We start from the raw sequence: 12,736 nt of genomic DNA on the forward strand, positions 1-12,736 counted from the left end.
ACCGAGCAGGAGACGGCAGAGCACTGATTCTGCATTGCAATTTTGCTAGGCAAGTATGGGAGAAAATGGCAGATTGGACACAGCAGCTGCTATAGCCTCCACAAAACGGAATCCTGATAATTGATTGGTGGCAAAAGGAACTTGCTCAAATACCGAAGAAGACAAGAAAAACCAAAGCTGCGATGATGATGTATTATGCTTGGAACCTCTGGAAGGAATGGAACAGATGTGTGTTCGATCAGATAGTTTACCCCCACCGAAGTTTTGCAAGAAATCAAGCTTGAAATGAGCACTCGTAGTTTGGCCTGCTCGGGGCTAGAGTTATCCTAGTTCTTATGTTAAGTTCTTTCTTTTCTGAGTACGAGAACTTCCTTATTTATGTAATATTAGCACTGTAAAATGCTACTCTTGCTTCTTCTTCCCTAAATGACAAGTCAGTGCTCCTGCTAGTTTTTCAAAAAAAAAACAACACAAGGCTATAAATAAATATCTAATAGCGATGATGCCAGCGTCGACCTCACCATCTGCTCCCTTGCTGACAGGCGTGTGTACTGCAGCGCCAGGTGGTGTGTCAGTCTCACATAGGCGTGGCTTCTCGGCAGCCGTATAAACGTGTGGCTTGCAGATGATCCATCCGGGATGTGGTTACCGTTTTCTCGTACTGTAGGGCCGGGTATCCATGATGCTGCGGATGGAGTTTCCTGGCGGTTGGCCGGCATGAAGCACTGTACATTGACATCGAGCTCTTGTTTAGTTGAGTAAACTTTACACTCTAAAACTATCACATCGAATGTTGCGGCATATGCATAGAGTATTAAATCTAGATGGAATAAAAAACTAATTGTATAGTTTGCTTGTAAATTACGAGACAAATCTAATAAGCCTAACTAGACCATGATTAGACACTAAATTGCTACATTAACTATATGCTAATGATGGATTAATTAGTCTTAATAAATTCGTCTCGAAGTTTACAGACGAGTTCTGTAATTAGTTTTATAATTAGTCTATGTTTAATATTTCAAATGTGAAAAGATTCTATTTTAAAAAATTTACATGGGGAACTAAACGAGGCGCAAAGTAATATAATCCGCCATGCTGGGAACAATATCAAATTAATTAGGCAGGAGGCAGCTCTGGCGTGTGGCAATTTGTCCAAAAACGCAGGCATCTGCTACAGGCCCGATTCACGGGTGTATATGACTACACAAAGCCCGCGAAGAGGTTCAGTAGTCATCCCCCAGCCAAGCCAGCCACCCTCTCAAGGCACACCAATCCAGTGCACGTCGATCGATCTATGGCGACCTGCGGCAGCCCTGTGCTCGCCCTGGCCTCGCAACAAGAGGGCCTTCTTCAGCGCAAGCCCCGGCCTTACACCCCAAGCATCTGGGGCGACTTCTTCCTCAAACACCAGCCATGCACCCCATCGCAGGTACCTCAAGATCAGTATCATTGATTAAAAAAAAAGTACGGCAAGATGCCTGCGCGTGTGTGGACTGTGGTGTATCATATCTGCATGTTGCATGCAGCTTCTGTCCATGAAGGAGAGTGCACGGATCAAGCAGGAGGAGGTGAGGCAGATCATACTGGAGACCACTGCCTCTTGCGAGCTGGTTCTCAAGCTGGAGCTCGTCGACACGCTGCAAAGGATCGGAGTGAACTACCACTACAGGAAGGAGATCGATGAGTTGCTGCGTGATATTCACGGCTCCAAGCATGAAGAAGAAGGCTGCGATGACGAGCTATATCTCGTATCGCTGCGGTTCTATTTGCTCAGAAAGCATGGTACAATGTCTCTTCTGGTAAGGCCCTACGAATCCGAGACTAACGCCCCGGATCATTATTATTAGTCCTGATTTCCACATCCGGGACTAAAGGGTCTACGTAATAAAAAAAAGAAAAAAAATCCAAATTAAACTCTCAAACTATCGCAGAAGTCTAATTTTCAACCTTCAGCTACAAAATCGGACAACATAGGCTATCTAATTGTCGAAACCGGGCAAATTTGTCCCTCGGAGCGGTTTTTAAGGTGGTTTTGTATTTTTTTCAAAATTAATAAAATTCTAATTAGATCTAAAAAATAAAAAATAATTCATTTTGGATCAAAAAAATTTGAAACTAGTATCAAAATTTTTCTTAAAATGTGACCTATCTATTATTGCTGAATTTGAATCCTGATTATTTAAAAATAATAGACATAACTACAAGCAACCAAATATTATGAAAATAAAACAAAATTGGATATGAATAACTGAAAAGTATCATGCCAATAGATATGTTACATTTTTAGAAAACTTTTTATATCTATTTCGCATTTTTCTAATTTAAAATGAATTACTTATGGAATTTTTAGTTTAAAATTGAATATTTCTAATTCTTACAAAATGGAAAACCACCTTCAAAACCACCTAAGGGGTCAAATTTGCCCTGTTTCAACAGTTGGATGGCTATTGTTCTCCAGTTTTGTAGTTGAATGTTGAAAATCGAACTTTTGTGATAGTTCGAGGGTGTAAGCCGGACTTTTCCCTAAAAAAATTACTCTACACCTAGGACTTGAATATGAGATCTCTTGCCTCACGCATAGCTTCCTTATCATGACACCATCCCACCTACACAGCACATATGACTCTAGTTGCAAGTAGTGGATGCCTTCGTTTTGAACTAACCCGTGCGGACCCTTTTAGTCCCAGGTGATAGTACAAACAAACCGGGACTAAAGAGGGATCGGACTTTAGTCCCAGTTGCAGGCTCCAACCGAGATTAAAAGTCTCTCCCTTCCCCTAGCTGTTGGACCCAGGACTAATGGCTACATTAGTCCCAGGCTCAACATTAGTCGGGACAAATATGAAAGATCGAAGACCTTTTCTATACTAGTGTATAGTGGTGTACACCCACCATTTATTACTAACAAAAATAATTATCAAAATACTGAACTAAATTTAGCAAATTTCTAAATAATGTTCAATAATAGCTCACCGATTATTGAATTACTAAAAATTTATTCAGTAATTCTGCTCAATTTACCTATTGGTGTCGAATAAACTGCTACACCTAAGGTGTAGAATAACACATGGGTATAAACACACACACTTCATCAGTATACCACCGTGCGTATGTTCACATACTCATTTATCACTTTGAGTTCTTTTTCTCAGAAAGCATCGGTACAATGTCACTTTGAATTTAATAAAACGTGCCCCATGGAAGAAAAATTAGGCATCTAACGTTTTAGATTCATTAACATTATATTATTTGTTTATATATAAGCAGATGTGTTTGTGAGGTTTAGAGATAACCAAGGAAACTTTACAAGTAATGATGTCAAATGTCTGTTGGCGCTGTATGACGCTGCACATCTCAGAACTTGCGGTGAAGAGATTCTTGACAATGCCATGGCTTTCACCAAGAGCCACCTTCAGTCTATGATTAAAACTTTAGACCCAGAGCTGGCAGCAGAGGTGGAATACACATTGGAAACACCTAGTTACAGGAGGGTTCAAAGAGTGGAAGCAAGGCGCTACATCTCTTTGTATGAGAAAAAGGTTAGACGAAATGACGCCATACTGGAATTTGCAAAGTTGGACTACAACATTCTGCAAGCTCTGTATTGTGAGGAGTTGAAAGCTCTTACAGTGTAAGGCTTGCTACTGACATTTTGCACTGCTATGAAGTTGGTATTTTGTTTACTCGAACTGAAAACAAAAATAACGCATTATGTTAATCGTGTTTATCCATCTTTATTTACAGATGGTGGAAAGGCCTCCAGTCACAAACGTATGCGAGGTTTGCACGGGATAGAGTGACAGAGATGCATTTTTGGATGCTTGGGGTTATTCATGAACCTCGCCAATCATATGCACGGATAGCATTGACAAAATGTTTTAAACTTGTGTCGCTGATGGACGACTTCTGTGACAACTATAGCGACACAGAAGAATTTGAAATATTCATTACTTCTCTGGAAAGGTTGGGCGAGCGCTCGATAATTTCATTCATTGAACAAAATTAAAGCTATATATCATATACAGTTTAAATTTCCATTTATTTTACTGTGACAAACTATATGTAATTTGCTTCAAGTGAATGATACAATGATAGGTGGGATAAACAAGCCGCGGAGAAATTGCCCGCATACATGAAGGACTTATTCATCTTCACACTCAACACTATAAATGATATCATGGGAGAGTTAAAACTTCAGAAAAACAAGCATGCTGAATTCATCAAAGAACTGGTAAGTTTTTCCTCCAAAGATCACACGATGCAAAAATGACAAAGATGATACATGTTTAGCTTATGTTTAACAATTTGTTCATCTATATGCTTAGTTTGTTGACGCTGTCAAATGTTATGGCACTGAGAGAAAATGGAGCGACGAGCGCTATGTACCAGCAAAAATTGAAGAGCACCTACAAATTTCAGTGGCTAGCAGCGCATGTATGCATCTGGCAAACATCACTTTCGTCTTAATGGGAGACGTAACTACCAGAGAGGCCATTGAGTGGGCTTTCTCCTTTCCAGAAATGATAAGAGCTGCTTGTACTGTCGGGCGCATCTGTAATGACATCATGTCACATGAGGTAACTCTATCAACGTATAGATATAATTCTTGATCATAGTTGTAAATACTAAATATCTTATTTCTGTCTGCTACATGCTGGACGGACAGATCTATTACTAGTGCATTTACTTAAGCTTTTATTTACCTTTGCATTTAGCAAACATTTTCTTGGTTTCTTCCACTCTAAATTATTAGAACTATAGATATTGGCAAATCAATTTTACTTGAAAAGAACTAAAATTAGTTGAAGTAGCTAAAGAAAAACAATTGTTTTATAAATTACTTCCTTTAATCTTCCTTCTTTGCTCTTCCTTGAAGCGAGAACAAGTTTCAAAGCATGTCGCGTCCACGGTGGAAACTTGCATGAAGGAGTACGGGATGACGGTACATCAAGCCTATGAAAAGCTTAGAGCCCTAATTGACGAAGCATGGATGGATATTGTCCAGGGATGTCTTGATCAACCTTATCCTATGGAGATTTTGGAGAAGGTTGTTAACATTGCACGAACAATGGATAAAATGTACAAGCGTGATGATGCGTATACCGACCCATATAGTCTCAAAGACACCATAACTTCAATGTATGTGAACTCCGTGTGAATATACAATGAAAGATCCGGCACCAAATAGGGCACTTCATCAGCATGATACATGTAATAAACAATGATTCTGGTAGATTTCGAATCCAAATTAATATATAATAGAAAATTCCTTATATGACACTGTGAAGGTTGCTTATTTCTTTCTTGGCCCTCAAAACTTTTTTCTTCCATATTTGACCTCAAACCCAAATTGTGTTCCATATTTAGCACTACTGTCTGTTTTAACACTCCACGGTGTTAACCTGGGTCTGAAAAGACCATTTTGCCCTTTGAAGTGTGCCGCACTAGGCCTTGTCACTCGTGCCCTTCCCAATTTTTCCAAAACATCTCCCCTCTCTCTCTCTCTCTCTCCTCAAACCTAGAATAGATCGAGTCCTTGCGATTCCACTCCCAATGCATGGCCACGCCCCCTACCCACGTGACGGGCGGCGGCGCAGGCACGGGCCGGCTGTGTGCTTGCATCCCCCTGCGCGGCATGGGTTAGACTAGGACTTGGGCAGTGCCACTTGCACAGGACAGGTCGTAGTTCCTTGTCACCTACAATCTGCATGCTAACGTGCCTTGACTATATTCTTTCTTGAAATATTTTAGGAGCATTGGTCTCGAATGTGGTTGGGCTTGCTCCCTCAACTATTCGGTCTGTGGTGCGGCAGGTTGTGGTTGGGGCGGTGAGGTAGCGGCCGGTGGGATGTTGTGGGCTGTTGAGAACAATTGTTGGAATAAGGCAGTAGGGAGTCACGGTGAGTCATGGAGTCATGGTGAGATCAGTAACACCCGATGGAGCTAGATTAAGGTGGCAAGGATGGGTAGCGGTGAATTCGACGGCTAGAGCCGTCGGAGAATGTGTTGGGGGATGGCGAGGGGGACGAGTATGCTAGGATGCGAACTTTCATTTCTAGCTTTAGTGAATCTAGGAGCCGCCACAAAGGGAGGCGATCGGCGGCTTGGACTACACTCTAGATGACAATAATGGCCTATTATGTCACCTAAAGCGATGTATAATTGTATGCTGCAGCGCAGGTTGTGATGCTGGACAGAGTGAGCCTAGCCACCTCGATGACCACTAGGCCGTCAGTTGTAATTGGTCCTATAGTTGTGCCTCAAGAATTGAGAATATGGGCTTCCAACTACGCTTATAGCGAACACATTTGCTGCCCGATCTGATCAAGTTTCAGGTGTTGTGGCTATATATTGCTTGAGCGATAAAATTGCAGAGAATCACTTGACGCAAAGGCAAATGAACAGACTCGGTCAGTTAACTACATTCAGCCCATGTGAAGAAGATTTAGTCCGTTACTTTGAGCCAACACAAAGAAGCGAAACACGCGGCTAAAGTTGCATCCAGCCCATTATATACAATTATGTGAGTAGTTGCGGCCCATATATTAACTTTTCCCTTTTTGTTTTCTCTTTGCTGTTGTGTTTCTATTATATTTCAACTTACCTATTATTTTTATAGTTTATTACCATTTTTAGTTATTTTTTATTTTTTCTTTTAGTTTCTCATTTTCTTCTTCTCTCCTTTTTATATATACTTGTTTTCCATGTATATAAAAATATATTTTATATTTATATTTTCAAAATTTCATTTTAATATGAGTTATTTCTCTTTTCCATTTATTTGACTTTTTATGCTTACATGTTTGTCATCAACCGCCGAACTAGGGGGGTTAGCACGGGCCTTGGCCCCCCTAACTCCAATAAATTTTCTTGAGCTCTCTGCACAAATACGGTACATACATGCAGGCTAAGGTGTAAAGAAACACATAAGTTCAGAGAGGAATGTAGCTAGCCGCTCCAGTAGATCCGAGAGCATTTAGAGTCACTACTTGATTTTGTCAATTTGCATGAGATTGACGATTTATTTGAGCAATTAATTTCACTGGAAACACAAGACGATCAATTTATAGTGGAATTGAGTGTTAAATGACTATAACTTAATTATCTGCGCATGTGGCATCCATCGATCGCTTGTAGGATGCCTACATGTGGATGATCGACCCTATGTTACGAGTGCACTAGCACATATATTTATTGTTTATTCTCGCGTGTGAAATTTTCATCTCTATAGGTTTTACTCCTATTATAAGATTTCTATTATCTAAATCCTTAGTAAGGGTCAAAACAAGGGTTTCTTCCAAAACTTGATTCACGAGTGAAACTAAAAAAATTTAGCTACACTTTACTTCTAGTTCGTATAAGTCTCGATTTTTAAAATGATTTTCACTATCCAGTGCTTCGATTTGCGTAAAAGATATGAAGGTAGAGTCGTGGGTACCTCAAACGGGTTTTAGATGTTTAAGTAACAAAAAAATTAGCTAGCATATAATTATCTTTATGTAGATTCTTTTATAGTATATATTGCGAGACACCGATCACGTTTGTCCACCTCCCCTCATGAAATTTTACTGGTTCTGCCATTGTTCGCCATGAGATTTATATAAAACAGAGTACAATGCATTTCAAATAGCTGAAGTGAATTACAGATTTTATACTCAGGAACACAGCACAATGCCATTCTGGTAAGGCTGGGCAACAAGTATATATTATGGAGGTATCTATCCTGCCTAGAGGCCATGGCATGTCAAACGAAAATTCAGTATAACGGAAGAGATAAAGTTTGACCGATTATATTAGCTTTGTTGGTGTAATAATTTCCGTTCGACAGTAATGCTTCCTTTATCTGAAAAAAAGAAAATGATACTCCCCGCATACGCAAATATGATGGATTATGAGTTTATCCTAAGTCAAACTATTCCAAGTTTGATAAAGTTTATGGAAAAGAATAATAATGTTTAGGATATCATAGAATATTCTTTTCCAATGTAGATCCGGCCCATCCAAGTTTCGCCCTCGCTCGACACCTCACCTCACCTCGTTCGTCTCACTCTAGCCGCAGACCGTCGTCCCTCGCATAGCTAGCTGCGATCCCTCTTCTCGACAAGGATTCGGAGGCTCCCAATCCACGTGGAGCTCGGCTCGTCCAGGTCTGTTCGTCGCGGCCGCCCTTGCCTTGGGGGCAGCTGCCCGATCGGTGGCCAAGTCGTATGCAACCGGTAGAATCATCGTCCCAATTACCATCTATCTATTAATGCTCTGTTGGTTTTAGCTTCAAGCCTTCCTTGTCTCTGTTCATTTTGACATGTGGGCTAGCTGTTACATCTTTATCTTATTATTTGATTAACAAATGGAGCCTCCACGTTCGCTCTCAAGACCTAGAAATTTGAGAAAAATAAAAAAATAAAAATTACCCATCACTGCCATTACGATAAAAATTAGCCTAAAATACCCCTGTGTCTAATTAAAAATCGTCCACCAATGCTATTATAAAAAATTAAATATAAAATACCATTTAGCTATGTATCAGTTACTATTAATAAAAACTAAAAGCTAACAACAATCAATCAAAATAAAATAAAAATAAGAATTATTATCTTCATAATATTATTAAAGCTCAATAAATCAAATTGTTATTATAGGTAGATCATAGTTGAATTGTTTTAATCAACAATAAGACATAATTAACGATAATGAACAGGATAATGTATAGTAAAAAATAGTATAATCTTTAAGCAAGAACACAACGACATGCAAATTTTTGAATTTTCAATACTAGCCGCGCAAATGCGCGGGCTATACCCCTAGTTAAAATTAAACTAGCTTGTTTCCAACTGTGTTTGGTCCGTCACACATACCAAGCTCAGAGCTTTTCCATCAGCATGTATGGAACTACAGCAAGCAGCAGCTATAAACCTACACAGTCTAACAACACCCAAATCTTCAGTCACACTGGATTAGACTATAAAGTAAATCTGGCCACATCTGCAGAGGATGCAGATGCATGCATGGCCAGCAGAGCTGATCCTATGCAATGCAATGCTTCGCCTTCCTCAGTCAGGGATCGGGCTCGAGGCTGCGCGTCAGGATGCCGGCGTGCGTGAGGAGCGCCCAGACGTGCGTCAGGAACTCCCCACCGCGCGCGAGGCGCTCCATGTGCGCCATGGCCTTGTCCGACGGCGCGACGTAGAGCACGGTCTCCACCCAGAACTCGGCCATCAGCTTCCAGCGCAGGGAGCCCTCCCGTATGTTCTCCAGCTTCGCCCCGAGCTTGATCCCTCTGCTGAAGATAGTGCCTGCTGCTGCTGCATCGTCTCCGGTGGAGCCGGCGGCGAGGACTTTCCGCAGCCGATCCCTCTCTCGCAGCTTGGATTTCGATCCCAAAGCTTCTCGAGCTTCAACCATGGCGTGGTCGAAGATGAACTTCGTGTCCACCGAATTCCCCGGAAGCAGCTCTGCTGCTTCTGACATCAGGTACGCGCAGTAGCGGGACAGTTTGGTCGCCACCTCACGGTGCCTGCAGCTGCCTCGTCAGGCAGCGCGATCACGAGGTACTCGGTGGCGATGTGCCAGATGAGCATGGTCTCCGCTTGCGTCTCGTTCTGCAGCGTCCACGACAGCTGCCGGGAGACGCCGTTCCTCACCAACGATGCCTCCCCGTTGCTTATTAGAGTATGCCCATCGCTGCTGGATTTCAGTTTCAGCAGGGCGACGATCAGAGGCTTGAGCGTGTCAGGTAGCTTGACGAAGTGCAGACCTCTGCTTGTTGCTGTCAGAGTCAGAGTATTCCCCCAAGCTCGACGGAGGTACTCGGCGGTAGCCGAGAACACCAGCATGGGGTCGAATTCAGTTGTTTCAGAGGAGAAGAAAGAAGCCTTGCTGCACTTCAAGAACTGAGAACCCTCGATGACCGAGTGCTGGCCTATGCTGTTGTGCCAGTAGCTGAACATTGGGCGCCTGCAAGAAAGAAACCCCAATGGCTTCCGGAGAGCGAATGGGAGGAACCTGTTTGCCCCTGCGGTGAGCCGGCAGCAAGCTAGCGACACCATGGCCCAGTCTGATCCCAGGTACATCACCGTCTGCCATGCCTCCACTGCGACGAACGCTCCAAGAACTAGGACCGTGGCGACGGCATCGACGACCGTGCCGGCTGTCGATTCATCATCAGTGATCGGGATGTGTTTCAGGAGCACGACTGCTCCGAGCACGGTTGCGAGGATGATCTTCAGAGCGGCCGTGGAGAAGAAGGTGGTCTCGACCTCGAAGATGGACGCCCACTTGGTGTAGAGGAAGTCGTGGAGGAACCCGAGCTCCGCCTCGACCACCCTGAACGCCTCGGTGTGCTCGTCGGCGTTGTCGTCGGAGAGGAACCCGTCGACGACGAACCGGCGCGTCTCGGCAAGGCCGGCCTCGGCGCAGTCGAGCCCGAAGAGGCGGCGCTTCAGCAGGTGGGAGAGGGAGTAGGCGAGGCAGGCGCCTCTGATCCGGGAGCTGCTGGCGCCGACCGAGGCGAAGGCGGCGGCGGCGTCCTCTCCGTCGCAGTGCTCCCAGATCGTGTCGACGGTGATGACGTCATCCTCTGGCAGCTCGCACCTGTAGGCGGCGGCGGAGGAGGAGGAGGAGCTTCTTCTTCCCCGGCGAGCTACACTGTTGCCAGGCCAGTGTACCAGGTACCTGCAGCCGCCGGTCATGGCGTCGGGATCATCGGAGCCGTCCGGTGATGGTGAGCAGGTGGCGCCGCCGTGCTGCTTCATGTAGTCGGCCACCACCTTGCTCGGGCCGGGGTGGCCGGCGGCCCAGCTCGCCCGGACTCCGAGCCAGTGGGAGGAGACGGCCGTGGCCGCGAGGAGGTCGAATGGGACGGCGACGGCGCCGCCGGAGGAGAGGAGGGCCCGGCACAGCAAGCTGAAGAAGAGGTAGCACTGGAGGTGGACGAAGAGGCGGCGCGCCCACCGGCTGCTGTCGGCGAGGTCGTGGGCCGTGACGGAGCCGGCGCCGCCGGCGAGGAGGAAGAGGGAGAGCGCCCACACGGGGTGCAGCGCCGCGGCGGCCTTCGTCGGGGAGGCGGAGGCCTGCTGCATCAGGCCGAGGGCGTAGGCGGTGAGCGGCGGGAGGAGGGTGTGCGCCAGCCACAGCGCGCCGTGGCGGAGTGCGCTGCGGCTCCGCCGCCGGACGGAGCCGAACACGAGCTGGAAGAGCAGCAGCGCCGCCGCCGCCATCGTGAACACCAGGACCTGCATTGCCACTCAAACCTCTACCTGCAAGCAAGGAATCGAACTGGGAGCTCGATTCTTGTTGCTCGATCTACAATTCTACATGGCCGAGGTGTTTCTTTCTTCAGGCGAAGTCCAAAAGCTGGGGACAATCGGATCATATCCTCGACGCAAGATTCTTGTTGGCGCATCAGAAATCGACCAGACAGAATTTGTCCGGAATTAAAGATGATATACACAGAAGTAGCAACCCTTCACATGGGCTTGGAACTACATCTTTTTTACTTTTACTTTGAGGTACTCTTGGACATACAAATTTGACTCTTTATTATATCTAACTATAAGGTTATGCAGATACAAAACCATCTACACAGTTTGCATTTCCAGGTGTCCAAGATGTGAGTACTCCTAGAAATGGATTGGGCTAAATCCAAATCCAATTGGATTTTGGCCCTTGGATTTAACTGGATTTGGACCAGATTGGATATGGATATCCATTTGCTTTAGATAATTTAGGATTAGACTCTATTGGGTTAAAAAAAAAGAGAATGAACCAAATCCTATTGGATTGAGGAGGGGAGCGCTCCTCTTGGTCGGAGTCCCCCGTCGCACGCCGCAGCGCGTCTCTCCCCCGCCGCCGCGCGGAGCAGTCCGGCCTCGTCGCCGACGGGTAGGGTGGGGGTGGGGGAGGAGGCTGCGCATCCCTACGCCTCGCCGCTGACGCCGAGATCCCGCAGTGCTCGTCTGCACCTCGACCGGCGCCTTCGCCCTCGGCGCCGCCGCATGGGGAGTCCTGACCGACTTTGTCCCGGACTTCACTGGCGGCACGGCGGCGCCCAGGATCGGGATGTTACCGGCCGGCTCCTGGAACTCACGCAGCAGCATCGACGACGAGCACTCGGCCGCGGCCCAGCTGCCAACGCCAGTGCCACTCAACTCCACCGCCCCCTCCGCTCCCCAAAAGAGGCCATTTCCAAGGCCCTCCTGCCATGACGCTGTTAGAAATTTAGGCAATTTCGGGCACAATTTAATTCCAAAATTAAATGTACAAACTAGCAATATTTCTATGACTTTAAGGAGTAAAATAAAACATGTGAACATGTTTATACTTATCACACATATAAGCATAAACAATATAAATAACCAAAGTTTCAGGGAGTACCCTGAAGCGGGGCCGTTGCCGGAGGCATTGGCTGCGCTGTTACCAACTGCGCGTGTGGTTCACCGTCCTCCTCTTACCGGCTTCACAAGTGGTGTACACGAAGTCCACCTTTTAAGTCGGTTGAGATCCTCCTCAATTCCCGGTACGGAATTAAGCATTGATTCCCTAGCATTAATAGTGGGCTTTAAATTCTTTTAATGCTTTAGAATAAATGGGCCAAGCCCATTACTCCAACAATCCCCACCAAGAAATTCAAGCCACACTAGAAATACCCTCATTCCCTCATTGATATACCAGTATTCGACAGAGACTGTTAAGTTGAACTTCCATCTAGGACAAAGGCTACACTTATTCACAACTG

General features: G+C 45.2%; 1 protein-coding gene and 1 pseudogene across 1 annotated transcript; one reads left to right on the top strand and one right to left on the bottom strand.

The window, feature by feature from the left end:
- The first annotated feature begins 1,133 nt into the window (after positions 1–1,133).
- Positions 1,134–5,283, top strand: LOC120667137 (annotated as a pseudogene).
- A 3,774-nt stretch (positions 5,284–9,057) lies between these two features.
- On the bottom strand, positions 9,058–11,219 carry LOC120695111. Its single transcript, XM_039978423.1, has 2 exons — positions 9,518–11,219; positions 9,058–9,464 (listed from the first exon to the last, which is right to left on the bottom strand). Exons 1-2 carry the CDS (start codon positions 11,217–11,219, stop codon positions 9,058–9,060), a joined length of 2,109 nt encoding a protein of 702 aa, XP_039834357.1.
- Between the last annotated feature and the right edge of the window lie 1,517 nt (positions 11,220–12,736).

This window comes from Panicum virgatum, chromosome 2K, assembly GCF_016808335.1.
Source record: "Panicum virgatum strain AP13 chromosome 2K, P.virgatum_v5, whole genome shotgun sequence".
Lineage (NCBI taxonomy): Eukaryota > Viridiplantae > Streptophyta > Magnoliopsida > Poales > Poaceae > Panicum > Panicum virgatum.

Excerpts from the sequence above, each read along its gene's own strand:
- LOC120695111 (XM_039978423.1), bottom strand. The coding sequence starts at position 11,219 with ATGGCGGCGGCGGCGCTGCTGCTCTTCCAGCTCGTGTTCGGCTCCGTC. Across the intron at positions 9,465-9,517 it reads GCCTGACGAGGCAGCTGCAG|AAGCAGCAGAGCTGCTTCCG; the intron begins GCACCGTGAGGT and ends ACCTGATGTCAG.